Below are 22832 nucleotides of genomic sequence, written 5' to 3' on the forward strand. Positions count from 1 at the left end.
TCTCTGTAATTATAGGAAACAGGGTTTTTCAGGACCATACACCTGCGTTCTGTTTCTCACCTTCAAGCACTGATTCCCTTTGGCACTAATAAAGCCCCAAATCTATGTTAGTATTAGAAGCAGATTCATTTAGAAGCCTAAGAATCTTAAGATTCAGGACCTTTCACAGGTAGAGACTCTTTCTGAGGACCTGACAGAAAACTTTGTGAATAGTGACCAGTTTTATATATGGAATTTTGCAATCTTCTTCTTTTCTTTTTCTTTTTTCTTTCTAAACTAAATAATTAGTATTCATTAAGAATTATAAAAGCCTTTATGCACAGACTTGGGCTCCCCTATTTCAGTCCCTCTTAAAGCTTTGGAAAGAGGTGAAAGGACTCATTATCTCTATGGTAAAATCAATACCTGGTTACAATCAATCAAACTTATAAAAAAAAAAAAAAAAAAGAAGGGGTCANCCTTTCTATTCATTCAGAAACTTAAAAAAAAAAAAAAAAGAGACAGAGAGAGAGAGAGAGAAATTCCTGTGCTTACTCTAGTCCTACAGAATCATAACTTCATTGGGACTTTCACATTTTCTTAAAGCATTCAGGTGATTCTCAAAATTATATATTGTGGATATGAGCTTTAGAGACAAATAATTCACCTGATGAATATGGGTAAAAGTTCCTTGTAAGGACGAGACTGTGGTGTAGTGCATAGTCAGAGCTTAATTAGAGAGCCTTAAACTGGATATCCAAAAAAGTACCCCCACGTCAGCCTTGTGAAGGGTCAATTCTGAACTCCAAGTAAACCAAGCTGTAAATAGGAGGCTATTAGATGTATGCTACCTGATGACAGCAATCAAAGCTATTTTTTAAACATTGTACCTTCAACATACAAATCTCCGAAGTAATCTAACAGTTGTTCAATTAGTTTGGTGAGTGAATAAAAGACCAAGTGGGATACATAAATTTGTAATACTTTGTCAATCAGACTCTGATGTGCTAATGAGTAACACAGAACAGACACAGAACAAATTCAACATGAAATCCTTGATTCCAACTCCTTGTTCCCTGCAAGTACATGTTCTCTTTGAATCAACCAAATAATTAACACACTGCCTTAATAAATAAAATCAAAACATCAACATCATCAATGTTATTACTATTGTTTTTTAATAGTTGGAATTTGGGATTTAAGTAAAGGTAGAAGTATTTCATTACATTTCATATTGTTAGAAATATCTTATGGTTCTAGCCCCTTAATATCTCAATATAGCATAACATTTTTACTCAAAATGCTTCATCCTGATCAGCTTAATTTCACCCACACATTTTGCTAACACATCATCTATAGCTTTGCCTAGACACTAATATGCACAAGAAATTTACCTTCTCTGGAAAAAAGTTCCTTTACCAACGTCATTTATCCTTTCCCAAACTGTGAAAGAATAGGATGACAGAGTGGGAGATAAGTGTGCATACTCACAAATTTTTTGTTGTTTCTATCCTTCAATTTTAAATAGTGTGCAATCACTTTCATGCAACGTTGAACAATATCAATTTGTACATAATTGGAAATAACTCAATTTTTATTGAGTTTTATGTTTGAAAAGGTTATCCTTCATTCTAATGATAGGATAGAAAATGATTATCCAAGAAAACTTTCTATCAAATGTTATTTAATTGATTCAACCGTTCATTCTTTTGGCTACTTCTGACATTGTATACATTTGTGATTTAAGTTAATCTCATTGCCTTGATAAAATAAAAATTTCATCTGTGCTTTGTATGTAAAGATGACGTTATTGACTGGGAAGTGCAATGTGTGACCTCCTTGTCTGTTTGTATTTGCCAGCAGCTGTGAATGTTTAGATTATATAGTTTGATCACAGCAAACATTTGTAATACAGTTGATTGGTCTTATAGATATAGTTCATAATTAAATCAGAATGGTTCTCTGCAATAACCTTCAGCTCTGACATTTTAAAACCCCTTTTCTGGTCTTTTTGATTTACTATTAGATCATCTATATATTAAAAAAATGATTAATATTTATCTCTTATGTAGTACTTTTATTAAACTGATTCAATTTTATCCAGTCCCTTTCATTTTATCTATTGGATTAGAATATATACAAATATGCATTATATATTGGTAATTGATTCTGTTACAATAAAACATATAATTATACAATTATACAGTAATAATTATTAAGCTAAAATATGTACATTTGCTCTATATTTACTCTTAAATTTTTCACATGCTTAGTGACTTAATAAGATATAGACTCTTCAGTGCCTTCACCCTGTTCCTAAACAATATAGCCATTATTTTGTCATCCTGCCATATATTATTGTTCACAGCTAATGGAACATTATGGTTATTAGTATTGTTCATACACATTGATGTTTATTTAAGCTGCCCAGGTGTTTACCAAATTCTTTCCTCATCTTGACTCCTGCTCTTTTGTGATTCACTGCCCTGCTTCCTCAACATCATCCTGTAGCAGCTGGTCCCTGGGAGGTGTATTGGCAGAAACCCTTCTTTTGCCTTTGTCTTAATTTTGCTCAGACATTTGAATGTTATGTAACCGAGTGAATAATTTTAACTTGGCAGTTATTTTCCTCTCAATACTTTAAATATATCTCATACTATTTTGCTTGTTTTATCAACTGTTGAGAACTGTTAATTTCCTTGTAATTAATATCTTTCTTCTCTTTACTCCTTTTAATATACTTTTGTAACTGGTGAGGTGAAATCTCACTAGATTGTATCTAGGTGTGGATGTGGATATATTATTATTTCTTATGTTATTACTGCATTTACTGATTCTTGTCTTTCACCTGTGAATCATCCCCTACCTACTTGTTCAAATCTGTACGACTGTCATCTTCATTTTTATTTTCAACTTCTATTCTCTGTTGCCTATTGAATAATTTAGCTCCATCTGTCTAACCTATCCATTTGTTGAATCTCCGATAAATGTATTTTTTCAGTCTGGAACTTCTATGTCATTTTTTAAAAATCTGTCTTTTTCATTGTGACTCAATTTTTTTGTGTTTTACATGTTTTCTTTTAGGTCTTCAATAACATTTTAGCATATATATTTTATGGTCTCTACCCACTATTTATAGTATTTCCAGTCTTGAGTGTCTAATCTTACTGATTACTAGGCATTTTAAGTCCTGTTTCCTATAGAGTATTTTTCCTCATGCAATTCGTAATTTTAGATGGTACAGTTTAGCAGGGAGAATCCTGTGATTAAAGTATTGCTGTCTAAATGGCCTCTGTTTTTCCTAGTTTCAGGAAGTACCATTGGCCTGATACCATTTCTTATATTAAGTTTTCAGCTTTCTGGATTTTGGACTCATGGAAATAGCTATAAATTTGAAACTAGAACTAGTGTGAAAACAGGTCAATAGTTATCATTCTTTGGAAAAGCTCATTTCCCACTGGCCTGAAGCTGAGGCTGACCTGATTCATGGTCATTTCCCTATAAGGGGAAGTTGAGTCTCTCTGCTCACCTGATGCTGTAACCCTTTAAGGTTGATGAAGTAATGCAGTATTTCTGCTTGTACTCTGTATCACTGACTAAATGCTCAGTGTCATGTTCTGTATCACAAGGCCTGGTAATGTATAACCATGCTTCTACACACTCCCCACCCCAGGGCAATCAGAGAAAGCTTCAGATTAATCATACTGGTTTATTCTGGGAATCAATTAATCAAGCTCAGTCTGCCCCTAAAAGGTTTTATAAATATATTGTATCTTGCATGTTTAGCTGTTTTATCAAGGATGGTCTTCAGTTAATCTAATCTGGCACATTGCTGAAAGTGGAATAGAAGATTCATTTGGAAATAGGTATGTTAAGGCAAAAAAAAATCATGTGTATTAGAGTTGTAAGGTCAAGCAGAAATTAAAAAAAAAACAAAAAAAACAAAAAAAAACAGGATTCCTGATTTCTATTTGGGGTTCTTTTGAAAGTAATCTTACAATGAAAAATCAAAAGATTTTTACGTGATCTAATATAATTAAAAAAGAAAAAAGATATATCAAAACTTCTCTTCAGTGACTGTCTAAAATGATCAAGTACATTAATCTTGACTCTTGTCACTTATCTGACAACTGGATCTTGTGTCCTCTTTTTAAATTCTGAGGTATGAATAGTTCTTTGGGTGAAAGTTAGGGTGAGTGTGAATATGGTCTCATCCTAAGATAAAGACTATTTTTTAAAAATTTTTAGTTGTAGTTGGACACATTATCTTTATTTCATTCTTATGTGGTGCTGAGGATCGAACCCAGGGCCTCATGCGTGCTAGGCAAGCTCTCTACCTCTGAGTCACAACCCCAGCCTCAAGATAGAGACTATTTTTAAAGGGAGAAGGTATAGTTGAAACATTTGAGAGATGATTTTCAGGCAGATTTTACAAGGAGACAGTAATTATGTCAAAAAACAAATAATTTTAAGCACCTAAAACAGTGCTGTGGACTAAATTGGAGAAGGTTGTGTTCCATGCTTTTGTGGTCATGTTAGGGTGTGCTGTGGTGTTGTATATCACTAAAAAGAATTTTAAAAAATACAAAAAAGGGGGCATATGAGCACAGCTTTTATGTTTAGCTACCTTCTGAGCTTCCTCATTATATTTTCCTTTTATTGCCTTTTTGGGTGAAAACTTCCTGAAATCTCATCAGTAAGTTCTTCCTTCAGTAAAATGTCTAAGTTTCCTCTAGGTAGAACACTAAATATCTTAATCTAATTCCCAGCAGGTGAGTTTTTATTAGCTTTTATCCCAATGGCTGAAACCTCTTGGCATCTCACTTTCCATTTTATATTCCACTGATCACAGAGAAACTTCAGAGGGTAACAGCCCTTCTCTGCTACAAGATATCCAGAGGACTGACTGACAAGGTGGCTCCAATTCCTTCAGGGATTTTCTAAGTTTTAATTATTCTATAATAATATTATAATTGAATCTACTATATAATAAATGTATCTCATTGCATTTACACTGTAGACTTTATTTTCAAAATGTAGCCATTATGTATTCTAGTTCCTTTTTAATTTAGCAAATTAAGATTAGCTCAGCCCCAAATGGAATACTAAGAAATATGATAAATTATAAAAACTGTTAATACCTAATGTCTCTCAACAAGTGTTCATATCGAAACTTTATACCTGTTTGCATAATTATAGCATAGTGAAAGTTTTAGAATTCAGTAACTCAGAAATCTTTTAATGTTTTTCTGTAATTTACATCCACATAGCAATGTCATAGGAAGTCAAGAAACATGAAATCACTTATATTTCATGGGGAAACTTTGATATATTTCTTGTAATGTAGAAAATAAAGGTAAACCACTATCTTTCCTTGTTGCTTTAAGGATTCAATCAGGGAACCTATGGAGACTCCCAAGCCTAGAGTTCTCTAATACATATCTCTGATGGAAATGTCATGTAAAATATTCTCACCTACCTGTATTTCAAAAGTGATGGATAGGAAAGGTGCAGCTCTAGACTTTGACATACTGTGATATTTACTTTCTGAAATAATAGGGAAATAGCACCATAAGCATAGCCTTCCTTTAGTTTTCTTTTTTTTTTTTAATAAAAAGCTTTGAATAAGGTGAGTTCATTTGTGTAAACTATAAAAGTAAAATTGTAATGAGTTTGCATTCTATTTAGGCATGGCATGACTATTTTATCCTCATTTCTTTGCAGAATATGGGAAAGCATGAGTTCTTTATTTACCCTTCTGCCTGTCCATTCAAAGTTCATATACTCTTCCCTCCATCTATCTTAGCATTGACCCTCCAATCTTTTCTGCTGATGTATCTCACTCTATGTCACCAAACAGGTTCATTTTGTGGACTTCTTTTCTTAATAACGCCAATACCACTGACCTTTTCCAGATTTTAGTGTTGAATATTTGATGAGATTTCTACAGAGGAATGTTCTGACTTAAGGTCCATAAAATATAAATCACTTCAAGTTTCAAAGTGTCTTTCAATCAATACTTTTAGTTTATCTCATTTAAAACCATGTTCAATTTGAACCAACAGGAAGAATTTTAAAAATTATTCTGAATAAAATCTAATGTCACTCCATGTATCCAATAATCAGCAATATTTTCACTAGCTTTCTAGGATAGCCTCCCCTTGGGTTAGGCTTCTTTCTCTAATATTCTCATAAGGGTGGATATTACACCAACATAATATAATTAATTTAATTATAATAATCACTATTATTATAATTAAATCACTTTTATTATAATTAAATATTATTAATAATTTTTAATTAATATAATTTTATAACAGTTGGACTTTTTTTTCACATTCTACTAGAATCCTGATTGACTGGCTCAAAACAAACTGTCAATGGTTTTACTATTAACTTTCTCAGTGAAAAACATATCCAACTCTATAGAGTGATGCAATGGATCTTTTGCTCACCTGAATACGATGGAGGAAGTTGTCAGGATTGAGAGGGTTGCCAACAGTAAGCAGCAGTACGTGAATAAAAGGTAGGCTCTTGGCAAAATCAAGTGAATATAGTCTATAAATTCTGTCACCAACTTAATCAATATTCCGATCACATAATTCAACTGACACAAATACATACCAAGTTGTGAATATTTTACTAAATACTTTGTGAGTACTTTAATCATATAAATATTTTGATTTTTTTTAGAAATTCCTAAGTTACTCAAGCAGGAGGTTTTTCTTTTTCTTTTTTCATTTATTTTTTGCCAGTGTTGTATGAATCATTTAATATAATGCATACACCAATGAATAAAATAAAATAATATGGACAGGATCCTTCTGGTGACATGGTTGTTACCATTCCCCTGTATAAGGTGATCTACCAAGAAAATAAAGAAATTTCCAACTACTTTCTTTCCTTTATATTTGTATCAAGAAGCTTATTTTTTAGTTAATGTGTTTTATTTTGAGTTACAGTATGGCTACATGTGAAAACAGGGCATGTATAGAACAATGTGAGTGTGCAAAAGGAATAGCATAGACTTTGTTTTTCAAAATAAGTACAGTATGCCTGCTCTTGGTCCTGGTTACATTGTCAAGGTCTCTTGAAGTTAGTGTGTTCATATCAAGATTGGTTGAGGGAGCTAATTTGAGAGGCTTCTCTCTATCTTTTTACATGAGCTTTGAATTTTTCATATTTACTGAAGGAAGAGCTCCTAAGAACAACTTTCATAGCTTGCAGGCTAACTGTACTCCATTCAGCATGTATTACCCCTGGGATGCTAATCTATCAGATAGTTTCCTGTTGGGAAATGTTAAGAGCTGCTGGGGGGAAAGGCTAAGTTCTGAAAAGGAAAGCTGTAATTTTTGAGAAGAATTAACTGTTTCTGCAAAGACTTATCAGTAGTCTTAATAATATAATATGAATGGACACAAATTCCTAAGTTACTCATTTACATTATAATATTAATTGTAGTTGAAGTAATTACTTCCATATCTATTGACTTTTGCTTTGACGTTTGCTTTAGTCTAACGGATATGTCTTAATAATGATACTGTGTGTGAATGTGTGTGCCAGTTCTTTTTTCTCTGACTTTCATTTCTGGTGCTCTGCAGTAGTTTGCCAGGGGTATGAGAGGACTCTGAAAAAAATGATTTAAAAAAATATCCAGTTGCAATTCCAAATTCTCAAGGACCTTTTGAAAGTAATAACCTATCAGACATAATTGACATTCAGAAACTAAAATCTGATCCACCTCCAGCAATGAAATTATACTACTCTGAGAAGACTGCTATAATAAATCTACCTAAGAGTGTTAAAAATACAGCCATTAAAGTGGCCAAGAAAATATTAATGTACTAACATTACATGTTTTATGCTACTTTCTTACAACCTCAAGATACATTAGTAGTAAAATGTATCCCTAGGCTAGATTCCTAAATGAGTTGACATGCTGTGTAAAATTAGTGGATACAGAACAATTAAAGTTTGGAAGTAGCAAATGCAAAACTGCTTATCTTTCTTGAGTTACTGGTCACTGCTGTGACTTCTTTGTGTGGGGGTGAAGAAGCTCTCTTTCTGTTTTTAAAATATCCATTTCTCTTTGTTCTTTTCCTTCTTTTTCTGATCAAATTTGTTAGATTCCTTCCCTGAACAGTTTTCTTTTTCATTTGTTGGTATCAACTAAGATCTTTATCTCTATTCTAAACCTTTTCCAAACAACTCACTCCCTAGGAAATTCAATCCTGTCCGTGGCATACAACATGCTTGTGTTTAAAGATGTACGCTTTGTCTTTGCTTTTCCCTGATGTTGTGCCTCAATACACACAGTTCCCTTTGCCTGGAATAAACTCCCTCCTGCATTCCTCATTCACTTATCTGTAAGCAGTGTGTCCACCAACACCTGGCTCACGTGGCAACCTCTTCTTTAGAGGAGTCTGTTTCTATGATCCCCCAACAGTCATTATAAAACTCAGTATAATGTCTTCATCTTGGGTTTAAATATTGGTTGGTTTTGGTGCTATCATGAGAGATTTGAAGCCTTTCATGACATGAAATCTGTATGAATATTTTTATCCTATCTTATGGCATTTTTGGAACTCTGTTGGCTACCAGCTGATATATGTTGAATGTTTAGTGATAGAAGTCCTGTTGTTCTTCAGACCAAGACAGTGTAAGAAAGATGGCTTATAGCACTGCTACATTCATTCATATTTTTTAAGAACTTTAGATGAGAATTTTAGAATGATGTTAATATATATTAATGTATGTTAATATATAGTACTGTATAATTTAACCTATGCCATATTGGATTCACTTATTCTTTTGCACATTTATTGCATTTGGTCCCCAAACTGAGATTTTTTTTAAAAAATCTAAAATATGTGTGCCAAACTACCAAAGGTGGTGGTGGTGGGCATGACTTTGGGTTAAAGCTTCCTTATACTGTAGTTTTTATTCTCAATTTACTTCACTTAAATTCAATTAAAATGTTTACTCAATACCATAATTAACCTGTTTTAACAAAATAAGATAAGATTTATTGTTTTACAAGCAGGTTTTGAAAATTTTGCACTTTGTATACTTGCATTCTGTGTATACTTACAAAATAAAAATTTTATGCAAAAGTGAGTCAGGAAGGCATTTAAGTCAAAAGTTTTAAAAGAGACTCCTCAGCAAATCAAAGCTGACCAAAGATGAAGCTGTATCTTGTTTTTTTTTTTTTTTTTTTTAACAATTATTATGTGATTTACAGTTTACCATAATGTGAACAGAAATGTTGTTCTTCGTGCCCCCAAATGACCCTGTAAATGTGGCTCCAGAGCAATCACAGGCACCCTGTCCAGGAATGAATCATTTAGAAGAAAGTAGAAAGTACCTTCTCTGTCTTTGCGGGTATTTAAGTGCGCGAGGAGATTTCCATTGGTTTGCACGCAGTATGCCTCTCGGGTCTGGACGCCTCCTCCACAGAGGGCGGTCTGGTTGCCACGTCTCTTGTCTTGTTGGCTCAGCAAAGGGTCCACGCGGCACTCGGTCCACTCTGTTGTTGTCCAGCCATACCTAAAGAAAGAAAATGCCGGCGGCCACCATGCTTATCGAATAAAACGCTTCTCTACTCGTCTCATATTGTATTCTAAAAATTAATCTAAAAACATTTTCCTCTGGACTCCATCATTGACTTTACAAGGGCCTTGCACATCCAATTTCAATCCTTCCTTTATCCTCAGCGGCGCTCAATTTAAAAAGGGGTTACATTTAGAGTGATCCTGTTTTAATTGCTACTACTGGAAGTTCCTTATAAATATTTTATGAAAAGAGAGCATAATGCTGAAAACATGAAATTTTATGTTCAATTAAGCTGAACCCAAGCCTGCCCTTTCTGGATGCTCATAAACGAAGGAGGATTGAATCTAAGAAAATATTCTATGCGATGATGAACCCAAATGTTTGTTTTGTCTTTAAGAAAATGAATGAAAATTGCTTCTTCCTACTGAAGCAAAATTATAATTGTGTTTTAGGACTTAAAAATATAACAGGAAATTCAGAGTTTTCAAGAATAAATTTTTTTCTTCTGTAATGCTGAGCATTCCTGATAAATGCTGATGAATGATGAAAAGAGCTGACATTTCTAATCAGTGGAACACAGGAAAGACCATCTGTGATTCTCAATTAAAGCTCCAATCAAGATTATGATGTGAAAGAAATGTCGGGGGACTGTCAGTCCAACACATACTTGAGGAGATAGCCAGGGAACCATTTCTGATGCCACTGAAGATAGAAAGTGATGTCATTTCTCCCCTCTAAGAAAATGGATATTCTAAAAGCCTAAAGAAATGGCTCGTATAGCACTTGGTGTCACTTTAACCAAGATGCTACCTTGGTAATTATATTAACAGCCAAAATAGGTATAAAAGGCCATGCTAATACTCCTCTCCATCAGACAGAAAGACTAAAGGGGCCCACAGATGTCTGTTCTGGATACTTTCCTCTGTCAGTGATAAGTTTCTTGACAGTAATACAGAGATTCATACTTGTTTTTCACTTTTATTAGTGGAGATTCATGGTATAACTCAATATAGATCTGGGTCATCAAGGAAAGACAATCTTGACATTTGTTCCTAAAAGAAGAACAGTGTTCATGTCAATTCTAGACATGTGGATAATTGATACCTGGCTATGAGAGTAGGGTAGAAGGAATAAAACCAAATAAGTCATTTGCTAGGGAAGCTAAAATGGTGATTTTAAAAAAATCGAATTAGGTCAAGATCAGGAGTTTTATGGGAAGGAACAGATTTTATTAAAGATAATAGGTAATACATTTTAGAAAAATGGTACTCCAACAAAGTAAGAAAAGAAACTCAAAGATATTTACTTATTTTGTTAATAGTATTTGTTAATAGTATTTGAAAGAATAAAGAATAAGGTACTAATTTAAGAAAAAAATAGAAGAAACTCATAGGAGAGAAAACACTCTGAAAATCCTGACGTATCCTTGTGCCTATGACATGGAGAGGGTCCACCAAAGTCAGTGGGACAGGTCAAGATAGGTAGAAAGGAAACAGAGAGGTGAGTCTAAGACATAGCAGAAATGAAGATCTCATATAAATCATCACTAATTTTTGTTATTAGATTTAGTGGGAATAGTAATATTAATTTGCCTCCTCACTGGTTCATAAAGCCCAAATTGTATGAATGTTCTTTAGGTGTGTAGAATATTCCAGAGAAGCTCTCAATGAATTTTATGCATTTCCATTGAAACACTAAGATTCTCTACATTGCTTTATAAACATTTGATATTCAAATTAAGCTGAAATATTATTATTGCCAACATAATTCACAGTAATGCTTTGGAATGATATTTTAAGGACAAAAATAATCTTGTTATACTGCCAAATATTTCAGAACTAGTCTAATTTTATTTAAATTCAGTGAGCATTTATTGGGCACTTATTGTGTGCCAGGTCTTATGATGTATGCTGGTGCTAAAACAACAAACACATAAAAATAAATACAATTCTTATATTTAAGGCTTTAAAGTCTCATTATTTTGATGTAGTATTTTACTTGATTGAATATGGTTTGTTCAATACATTACTGAATTTTAATGGATCATAGGAACCTATGATTTGAAAGTTTGATCTTCCTTTTAGAATGGGAATTGAAAAACCATGGATTAAGGAGCAAATCCACCTACTGTCTGTTTTTGTAAATAAAGTTTTATTAGAACAAAGACTCATTAATTTGTTTACATATTGTGTATAGCTCCAATGGTAGTGTTGAATCATCACAACAGAAACCTATGTGGTTTAAAAAACCTAATGTATTTATGAGCTGCTCCTTAACAGAAAACGTTTGCCAACACCTAGTACATAATTAAAAACAACCAATATTTTTTTTAAAAAAAGTAAAAAAAGAAAGTACATCACTATATAATTGCTGCTGAAATTTTAGCCTTATGGAGATTTGGAAGTAGTGCTATTAACAACACTTTTATTCTGGAAAACAAGTATTTTTTAGGATAGATTTTATAAAGAGATATTTTATTTTTCTGTTTAAGATGTGTTAAAAATCACTATTTCTGCCGGGCACAATGGCATATACCTGTAGTCCCAGAGGCTGAATTTTAATTGATCATAGGAACCTATGATTTGAAAGTTTGTTCTTCCTTTTAGAATGGGGATTGAAAAACCATGGATCAAAGCCATCCTCAGCAATAGCAAGGTGCTAAGCAAGTCAATGAGACCCTGTCTCTAAATAAAATATAAATTAGGGCTGGGGATATGGCTCAGTGACTGAGTGCCCCTGAATTCAATCCCAGGTACCCCCCCCCACACACACACACACCAAAAAATAAAAAAATAAAACTCCTACTATTTCTTAACATACTGTTAAATTCAAATCAAATAGCTAAACAAGCACACAAGTGAGGCACACTGCTCTTTATTAACTCACGTGGCACAGAGGGCAACTCCATCTCCTTGAGGCACGCAGGGTTCTTTTTCTTCAAGTTCTGGACATTCCTTTTCACTGCCAATAGGAAACTGCCTGATGGTTCGTGTCCGGACACGTGTGCCTGTTGGGGAGGCAGGATCACGGCATGTTGCTGAGCACGGGCTCCATTCCAGCCACTCGGACATCTGGCACTCCTTGGTGATAACACAGGATTGGACTGTCATTGGCAGCTTCTCTTGCTGGCAAAAGCTGTAAAGAGCAGTGATAGTCTCATCATAGACTCTCAGGCTGTTATGAATAATGTCTTCTATACTCCAGAGTAAAACTGGTTTATACATTTTTAAATTTCTACTTGGAGGTGTAATTCCAATTTCATTGAAAATACACTAGCATCTACAATGTTCAAAAGCAAATTCAAAACTAACGTCTGAATTGTTTCCTATTTTGTAAGAGTTGTTAAACCATTCCTAGGAAATAGAAAATACAAAGAAATAAGCAAAATTAGCTGAAGCTAAGTTTACATGTTACTCATTCCAGATTTGCTTTAATTTAGAAAATTTGAAACTAAGAACTGTTAACAGATACTAATTTCTGTTTTGTTTGGTGATTTAAATAAGCATGTTTGGCTAACTTAAATATTGTTTTGAATAGAAAAATTAATTTAATATGTGCCTTAACATTATTTTTAATATTGTTTGAAACTTTACTTATAACTTGTAGTTATAATGCGTGCTTCTTTAAATATAGCAACTTCTTCAATCCATACTTTAATAGGGAATATACACATGAGCATCCTATTTAAATACATCATAAGTATTGAAAATAGATCTAGTTACTTTTATACTATAGATATTTCCTCTAAATATATCTCTAATATTTATTTAATCAATGAAGTATTTATGTCCAAACTTTTGACTATTTAACTTCTACTTTAACTACAGTTATATTGGACTCTAAATTATAATGTCTACATTTGAAGCTGCAGAATATATGGTGGATGTTAACAACTAAGAGCATTCTTTGAGGAAATTTACTGGAATGGAATAGATTTGTGTTGACTCTCAGCTGAACTCTTCACCAGTGTCCATAACCAATAGCATATGCTTACACAGGCAGCCTGTTGTCATGGTAGAGCTGTTTGGTCCAATGGGAGAATGCACTGCCAATTCTGTCTCCTCATGCAGGTGCCGTATTTATCTGTGGTAACCACAGAGAAAGACATGCCCATTTTACTGTAACAATTCACATGCAATCTTCTTAATCCTACTTTCATGTGTATGAACATTGAATTCTTATGAGACAATTAGAGTTCAAAGCCTCAAAGTCAATTAGCTGGAGGTGAGAGGTCTAAGCAGAAGATAAGCTGAGAGTGGTGGCAAAAGGGCTCTCTGAGTTGCTTCTGTTTTTTCTATGACAACAGAGAGGGAACAATTTCTGATTTCTACTCAACTGCTATGTACTGAGCATTAATGATGCATTAAGCACAAGGCTAACTAACCATGGAGCACAACTTTCTATATGATGAGCAAGTTTTCATTCTTATACTTACTTATTAATCCATGAAAATCAGGTAAAATAATAACCAAATGTTGTTCTCTAAAATCCATTTATTACGAAATATACATATTTTATATCATCTTAGATAGATTTCTTATCCTTCCTTGATCATTTTCATATATGCTGGCACACTATCCTTTATCTAATATTTAATAAGATCATAGTCTATGAATGGCAAAGATTAACAACCTCTTTTAACCTTTTAAAGAGAGTTTGACTAATAGTTTACTACTTCCAATTACAGTTATCCTGGTCACCTGATGGAAGCAGACATATCAATTATGTTACCAGATCATATCATTAATAATAAATGAGCCCTTTGGATCAAGTATACCTACTCTGAAGAAACTATAAATACCTGGTAAGAAGATAGAGCTTTGGGCTGTACCATGTGTGGCAACTCTTAGAACGGGATTTTTTTTCTTTGAGGGACCTTGTAGGCCATGACTCTTGGATCACTTTAAGAGTTGTTGAGTCCTATGTAGAATGAAGCTTTTTTTAAAGTCAGGACAGTTACTGGACATACCTGATGTATATGCTTCTTACATTTGAGCTATGCTGCATGGACTGCTAGGACGATTCTCACCAGATGGAGAATGTCTGATGCTGCAATGATGACAAGCTCTGGTTCCTGTTCTCTACCCCTCTAGGCAGAACCATGTCGAGTGTGGCTTATGGTAGCCTTGAGTCTTGCAAAGTCGAATGCTTGGGAAGTCCTAAATTTAAAACTTGACTCATATTACTTAACTTAAATCATTTTATGTTTCTATCACTGTCAGTTCCATTTGACAGGGAAGCAGCCTGCTAGAGGCTAGGGAACTTGCTAAAGATCATACAGTGAGTAAGTTATGAACTCGAATTGAAACTTAGATTTTCTAAAAGCAGAGCCTATTTTCTGGACCATTTGGGCTGGCTTCTCACAGTTGAACTGGCTGTAAATCTTAGTTCATTAGAACAACTACTTTAGCTGAGGCCAATGCCAAAGTTACTGGCAATGTGAATTAGCTAACATCAGTATTCACAAACCCAGGCTTTGTAACATCTATGCACTTGGCAAATGTTCTGGTTGTCCTAAGAAGACTTAGTTAGTAAGTATGGAAAAGCCAAAATAGATACACTTTCCTAACAAATATTCATTTTTAATAGAGTCTACATATAAAAATTTGCATAAAATATGAATAATATTTATATATATACACATGCAAATATATACATACACACACATATATATGTACATATGTATATATATATATATATATATATATATATATAATTTTCATGTAATTTTCCAGTATCCTAAACATTTCAACAAATATGTATAAGTAATTCTAATGCTGGGTTTTGGAAGCAGAAAGACAAGATTATAGTAATTATATGAAGCATATAATTCTGTGAAGACAGGCACAGAAGGTTACATAAAATAAGAGGTTATTGTGGTGAATTTTAAACTATGTATTAGAATCTGTCCTGTTGAGATGAAGGTAATTAATAAAGATATGAGATGACAAAGCATGTTGGGTGGTGGAAAATAAATTTTTTCCTTGGCCTCACAAAAGGGAGTTTGTGGTGAGCAGTAGAAATAAGAATAGAAGTTAAAGGCCTAGATTAGACCCAAGGCAATACCATAGTTCCACATTAAGACCTCTTGTGGATGAGAGTGCCATTTAAAAGGTCAGAGCAGAAAATATGATAGTATTTGTATTTTATGTAGTTTCTGATGGTGAGGTGGGAGAAAAGGTTATTAGGGTACATGACTAAGACAAGGAGATTATCATAACAACAACATTTATACTTCTGATAAACATTATAAGTGGAGACTATAATGATGATAACAATATTGCTATTTATAATAAATATACATTAAGTGTTTACTAGATACTCTTCTAATCTTTACATGTATAAAATTATTTATCCCTTGGATCAATATTATGAAGTAGGTGTTATTATTAGTTCAACTTTACTCCAAGAATTAAGAAATGCAATTTCTTCTTTTTACTGCCTAATTTTTAATTTTTAGCTGCTCTGGCAAAAGGGTTTATGAAAGAGAGGTTGGTTGACACTCACTGTCCATCTTCCGCTGTATTAGATCATTGATAATGTCTTAGGATAGAAGAGTAAAGAGTACAGCAATTCTAAAGAGGAATGCTAGTCTTCAGGCAGCACCTCATGACCACATTCCTCATTCTTCTATGGTTGCATCATCTATTCATATGACTTCTCCATGTATTACATTTATTAATAATGCTTATCTTGTCTATTAAAAATTTTAAATAAGAGTTTTATATCTTGACACTAAAAAGGGTAGATTTTTGAAAGCACCAAATAAAAATTCTAGAAATAAATAAACGAATGAACAAACTTTGCAGGGAAGTTGCAAAGTTTTCCCAGGTCTTGCTTAGAAAGTAGTAAAGCTGGACCTCCTTCCTGCCTGGGAGCCAGGGCCTGGGGCCAGGCCCAGGCCCCCTCCCCACCAAAATGTAGAGGAGCCCAGGAACAGGCCTAGGACCACTCCTGCCAACCCTTGGAGGGGGGAGCCCAGGCTCAGGTGAGGCACAGGCCTAGGCCCAGGCCCAGGTCCAGGACTGCATCCACTAACCCTCTGACCCATTCCAGGGGCCCAGGCCCAGGACTGCTCCTCCATGGAGCTGAGGACCATGTGGGCTGCCCCAGCCTACCTGCATTTTGGGACACTGCAGCCATTGCCATAGCCCTCCTCATGTAGCAGCCTCCACCTTGGGACAACAGGCAGGGCCTTGAGGCACCTGCCCTCCATAGCACAGCACATCACAGTGCTACATCTCAAATAGGCAGCACAAAGCCATCATAAGGCCCACCCTTTCAGCCTCATCTTGGAAAGTGATCACCTCCACCTTGGGATACCTCAGTGCCATCCTGAGTTACCTCCGCTGCCACTGACACCATCTTTACTTGCAGCATCCCATCTTGGGACACCAGCCAGGACCCAGAAGACCATCACCAAGGTCCTTGCAGATTTGGTTACACCAACAAGATGGTGGCTATTAGCACACCTAGCGGGTATGCTAATAGCCACCATCTTGTTGCAGAGACAGGAGAGAGCCTTGCACAGGGCTGCCTCTTTCTCTCTTTTCTCCTGTTAACTGCCAACTTCTTTTGATTCATCTTTCATTCTTCCTATGATCTTATACCTCTATATTCTCACCTCCTACCTCATAAACATCACACCCAGTTTCCCCCCATTTTTCTCTTTGTCCACCTGTAGAGACTGTAGACCCTTTTGGAAACCTACTGTACATATTGTGGATATTAATTGAACATATCATTTCTGCTTATTATGACAAAACTTTAATGGTCTAAACAGCAATTATTTGGTATAAAGCTGTATATTGTTTGCATTGGAAGCTGTTAAAATGGATCTCCCCTTTAAAGGTGAGATACCAGAAACTTACAGGGACATTATAAGATTGTAGGAGAGAAACTGTAACACCTTGCATCAGGAAGACACACTAAAGCAAGAAAAGACATGGAAAGAAAGTACCCCAAACAAACCAAGATGATACAGTTATAGAATCCATTGAGAGCACAGTAGATGAAATGTCAGAGAAGGAGTTCAGAATGTACACAATTAAAGTGATCCGCAAATCAAACAATGACATAAGAGAGCAAATAGAGGCAAAAATTGATCACTCAAACAAAGAGATAAGGGAACAAATACAGGTAGCTAACGATTACCTCAAGAAAGAGATAGAATGAATGGAAAATCAAATATAAGAGGCTTACAGGACACTAAATGTACAAAATTACAACAGATCTACACCAATTTATATTACCATGAAAATGCCTAGCATACAGAATAAAGACAGAATTTTGAAATCCACAAGAGAAAAGTTTCAGATTACATATAGGGGAAAGCCTATTTGCATCTCAGCAAATGTCTCAACCAGACTCTCAAAGCTAGGAGATCCTAGAACAACATATACCAAGCTTTGAAAGAAAATGGATGCCAACCGTGAATCCTATACAGCAAAATTAAGTTTCATATTTGATGATGAAATAAAAACGTTCCATGATAAACAAAAGTTAAAAGAATTTACAAAGAGAAAGCTTGCATGACAGAACATCCCTGGCAAAATATTCTATGACATGTAAATGAAAACCAACAATGAAATCAGCAAAGGGAGGAAAAACCAATCAAAGGAGAAACAACATCAAGTGAAAAAGCAAAATCAAACCAAAATGACCAGGAATACAAACCTTGTTTCAATAATAACACTGAATGCTAATGGCCTAAACTCATCAATTAAAAGACATACACTGGCACTGGCAGATTGTATTAAAAAAAAAACCAAAAATATGCTACCTTCAAGAGACTCATTTTATTGGAAAAGACATCCACTCACATGGACGACATAAACAAGTAAGGGTTTCCATCCTCATATCAGATAATGTGGACTTCAAACCAAAGTTAGTCAGAAGGCATAAAGAAGAACATTTTGTACTGCTTAAGGGAATCATACATCAACAAGACACACCAATCATAAATATTTATGCCCCAAACAATGGAACATCTTCGTATATCAAACAAATCCTTCTAAGTTTCAAGACTCAGATAGATTACAGCACAATAATACTGGGTGACTCTAACACACCTCTCTCATCACTGGATAGATCTTCCAAACAAAAACTAAACAAAGAAAGTATAGAACTCAATAATACAATTAATAATTTAGACTTAACATACATCTATAGAATATTTCATCCATCAGTGAGTGAACACACTTTTTTCCTCAGCAGCACATGGATTCTTCTCTAATATGGACCATATGTTAAGCCAGAAAACAACTCTTATCAAATACAAAAAAACAGAGATACTACCCTGCATTCTATGAGATCATAATGAAATAAAATTATAAATCAAAGGTAAACTAAAATATAGAAGCTACTACAACACCTGGAGACTAAATAGTACACTGTTGAATGATGCATGGATGGCAAAAGACATCAGGAAGGATATTAAAAAAAAATCTTAGAGGTAAATAAGAACCCTGATACAACATACCAAAATCTCTGGGACAATATGAAGGCAGTGCTAAGAGGTAAGTGCATTGCATTCAGCTTATTCATTAAAAGAATAAAAAGTCAACAAAAAAGCCTGCCATTACATCCCAAAACCCTATAAAAGAAGAAGAAATCAACACCAAAAGTAGTAGAAGACAGGAAATAATTAAAATTAGAGTTGAAATCAATGAAATTGAAACAAAAGAAACAATTGAAAAAATTGACAAAACAAAAAGCTGGTTCTTTGAAAAATAAATAAAATTGATAAACTCGTAGCCACTCTAATGAAAGGAGGAGAGGGAAGACTCAAATTACTAAAATTTATGATGAAAAAGGAAATATCATGCAGATACTATTGAAATACAGAAGATGATTAAAGACTATTTTGAAAATTTATACTCCAATAAAATAGAAAATCTCAAAGACATCAACAAATTTCTAGAGAAATATGATCTTCCCAAACTGAATTGGGAGGACAGACACAATTTAAACATCAGATCAATTTTGAGTAATGTAATAGAAGACACCATCAAAAGCCTACCAACCAAGAAAAGTCCAGGATCAGATGGATTCTCAGCCAAGTTCTACAAGACCTACAAAAAGAATTAATATCAATACTCCTCAAATTATTTCATGAAATAGAAAAGGAGGGAACCCTTTCAAATTCATTCTATAAAGCTAGAATCTACCTGATATATATGTCAGACAAAGACACATCAAGGATAGAAGATTTCAGACCAATATCTCTGATAATGTAGATGCAAAAATTCTCAATAAAATTCTGGCAAATTGCATACAGAACATATTAAAAATATAGTGTACCATGATAAAGAACACTCCCTCTAAAAACTGGAACAAGACAGGAATGCTCTCTTTCATCACTCCTATTCAACAGAGTCTTTGAAACTCTAGCAAGAGCAATTAGACAGATGAAAGAAATTAAAGGGATACAAATAGGAAAAGAAGAACTCAATCTATCACTATTTGCTGATGAAATGATTCTATACTTATAGGATCAAAAAAAAAAAAAAAAACTCCACCACAGAGCTTCAAGAATTAATAAATGAGTTCAGCAAAGTAGCAGGAAAGAAAATGTATATCCATAAATCAAATGAATTTTCATACATCAGTGATGAATACTCTGAAAGAGAAATTAGGAAAACTACCCTATTCACAATAGCCTCAAAAACAAAAACAGAAACAAACCTTGGACATCAATCTAACAAAAGAGGTGCAAGATGTATACATTGAAAACTACAGAACACTAAAGAAAGAAATTGAAGAAGAACTTAGAAGATACAAAGATCTCTCTCCCATGTTCTTGGATAAAAGAATTAATATAGTCAAAATGGCCATACTGCCAAAAGCATTATACAGATTTAATGCAATTCCAATTAAAATCCCAACAACATTCCTCATAGAAATAGAAAAAGCAATCATGAAATTCATTTGGAAAAATAAGATACCCAGAATAGTCAAAGCCATCCTTGGCAAAAAGAGTAAAGCAGGAGGCATCATAGTACCATACCTTAAACTATACTATAAAGCTATAGTAACAAAAATGTCATGGTATTGGCACCAAGATAGACATGTAGATCAATGGTATAGAATAAAAAACTTGGAGACAAACCCACAAGAATGCACTTATCTCATACTAGACAAAGGAACTGAAAAACATACATTGGCAAAAAGCCTCTTCAACAAATGGTGCTGTGAAAACTGGAAATCCATGTGCAGCAAAATGAAATTAAATCACTATCTCTCACCATGCAAAAAACTCAACTCAAAGTGGATCAAGGACCTAGTAATTAAACTAGAGACCTTGGGCCTAACAGAAGAAAAAGTGGGCCCAAATCTTCATCATGTCAGAGTAGGTCCTGACTTCCTTAATCAGACTCCTAAGGGGCAAGAAATAAAATCAAGAATAAATAAATGGGATTAAAACTTCTTCATAGTAAAGAAAACAATCAATAATGTGAAGTGAGAGCACACAGAGTGGGAGACCATCTTTACTATACACATCAGATAGAGCATTAACATCCAGGATATATAAGGAATTTAACACCAAAACAAAACAAAACAAAACAAAAAAAAAAACAATCAATAAATGGGCTAAGGAACTGAACAGACACTTCACAGAAGAAGATAAACAAATACATGAAAAAATGTTCAACTTCTGTAGTAATTAGAGAAATGCAAATCAAAACTAAGATTTCATCTCACTCCAGCTAGAATGGCAAATTATCAAGAATATAAGCAATAATAAGTGTTAGGGAGGATGTGGGGGGAAAGGCACACTCAAACATTACTGGTGGCACTGAAAGTTGGTGCAATCACTCTGGAAAGCAGTATAAAGACTCCTTAGAATACTTGGAATGGAGCTACCATTTGATCCAGCTATCCCACTTTTCAGTCTATACCCAAAGGACTTAAAATCAGCATAGTATAGTGAAACAACCACATCAATATTTATAGCAGCTCAGTTCACAATAGCTAAACTGTGTAACCAACCTATATGCCCTTCAATAGATGAATGGATAAAGAAACTGTGGTACATATACACAATGGAATATTACTTAGCATCAAAAGAGAATAAAATTATGGCATTTTCAAGTAATGGATGGAGTTGGAGAATATCATGCTAAATGAAGTTAGCCAATCCCAAAAAACCAAAGGCCTTCTTCAATGTATGCATCTTTAAAAAAAATTCATGTGTCTTTTTTCCATAACTCTATTGAGGTGATCTATTTTTACATATAAGGTAATGGAATCTAAATGTCTCCTCTAAGACATACATCTAGAAAGTAGCAGAATACCAATACAAATAAATTTTTCTGCTTATGAGGTTTATGAAGTTTTCAAGGAAAGCAATGGTAGTAGATACTAAATACATTGTGGAATATAAGAAAAGTGAGTTAGAAACTATAGGACCTGGTGGACATTTGAAGGAGTTAAAAGAGAGGAAGGAGTCAGGAAATACTTAGATGTCCCTAGCTTCAGCATTGCAATTTTCTGATATGGAGAACACAGAATAAGAAACTAGTTTCTGACAGTTCAAAAGGAGTTCAACATCAATGACTTGATGTGGATGTGTCTAGGATATATCCAACAGAAAGAAATATGCAGTAGGTTGATACAGAATTGAGAATCAGGGATTTGTTGAAAGCTTTGAATGACATGTATAGTTTTAGAAATCATTAGCTTGTCAGAGTTGAAAGCCAAAGCCACAAGAGCAGAGACGAACTATGCATGGGGCTCATTTTAGTCCTGCATTCATTCACACAGGGCCTTGAAGAACACTTTGGTGAAACCACAGATGCTATGATATTTATTAATTTCTTTTTGAAATTATTAGTGAGACTCCTTTGGGTCACAAAATCTTCTATGGTTACTTACTTGTTCAGCTTCTATCCTCTATCATTCTCTGCTGTATTCTGGCCAAGAAAAAAGTTGATGCTATTGAGCTTGGGAGAACTGTGTGCATTTTGGTTCATTATGATTTTTTGAGAATGTGCCCATTGCCTGGAAGTCAAAGGTGTGGGTAAGCCATGCTTTGGCCCATGTAACCTGGTGAATATGTTATGGTCACTGTGACAACTTCCTTTTCATTTAGATGGTGCTTTCAGGATAGCCAGAAGGCCGAGAATGATTAGAACAAAAGCTTGGCTTTGAGACAGAAGCAGATGCTACTTAGTACACGTTGTCTTAGAGAAACTTCATAGATATTGAAAAAAAGGAAGTGCAAAATATATTGATCTGGGTCATATATTTTGTCTTATAAAGTAAAAAAAAATTCTATGGGAAAAAAAATAATTTTGTTT

The 22832-nt window shown here is 34.2% G+C and overlaps 1 protein-coding gene across 2 annotated transcripts in view; it reads right to left on the reverse strand.

The window, feature by feature from the left end:
* Thsd7a (thrombospondin type 1 domain containing 7A) overlaps window positions 1-22832 on the reverse strand; it is a 389770-nt gene that overhangs the window by 170723 nt on the left and 196215 nt on the right. For both annotated transcript variants that reach the window (XR_007341524.1, XM_048785998.1), the window contains exons 3-4: window positions 12418-12666; window positions 9344-9525 (exon numbers count right to left, since the gene is read on the reverse strand). Coding sequence is in view for 1 of the 2 variants with exons in the window: in XM_048785998.1 (XP_048641955.1) it covers window positions 9344-9525; window positions 12418-12666 (431 nt within the window). In the remaining variant the exon portion in view is untranslated. The remainder of the gene's footprint in view (window positions 1-9343; window positions 9526-12417; window positions 12667-22832) is intronic.

The sequence above is a fragment of the Marmota marmota genome, unplaced genomic scaffold (genome assembly GCF_001458135.2).
Source record: "Marmota marmota marmota unplaced genomic scaffold, marMar, whole genome shotgun sequence".
NCBI lineage: Eukaryota > Metazoa > Chordata > Mammalia > Rodentia > Sciuridae > Marmota > Marmota marmota.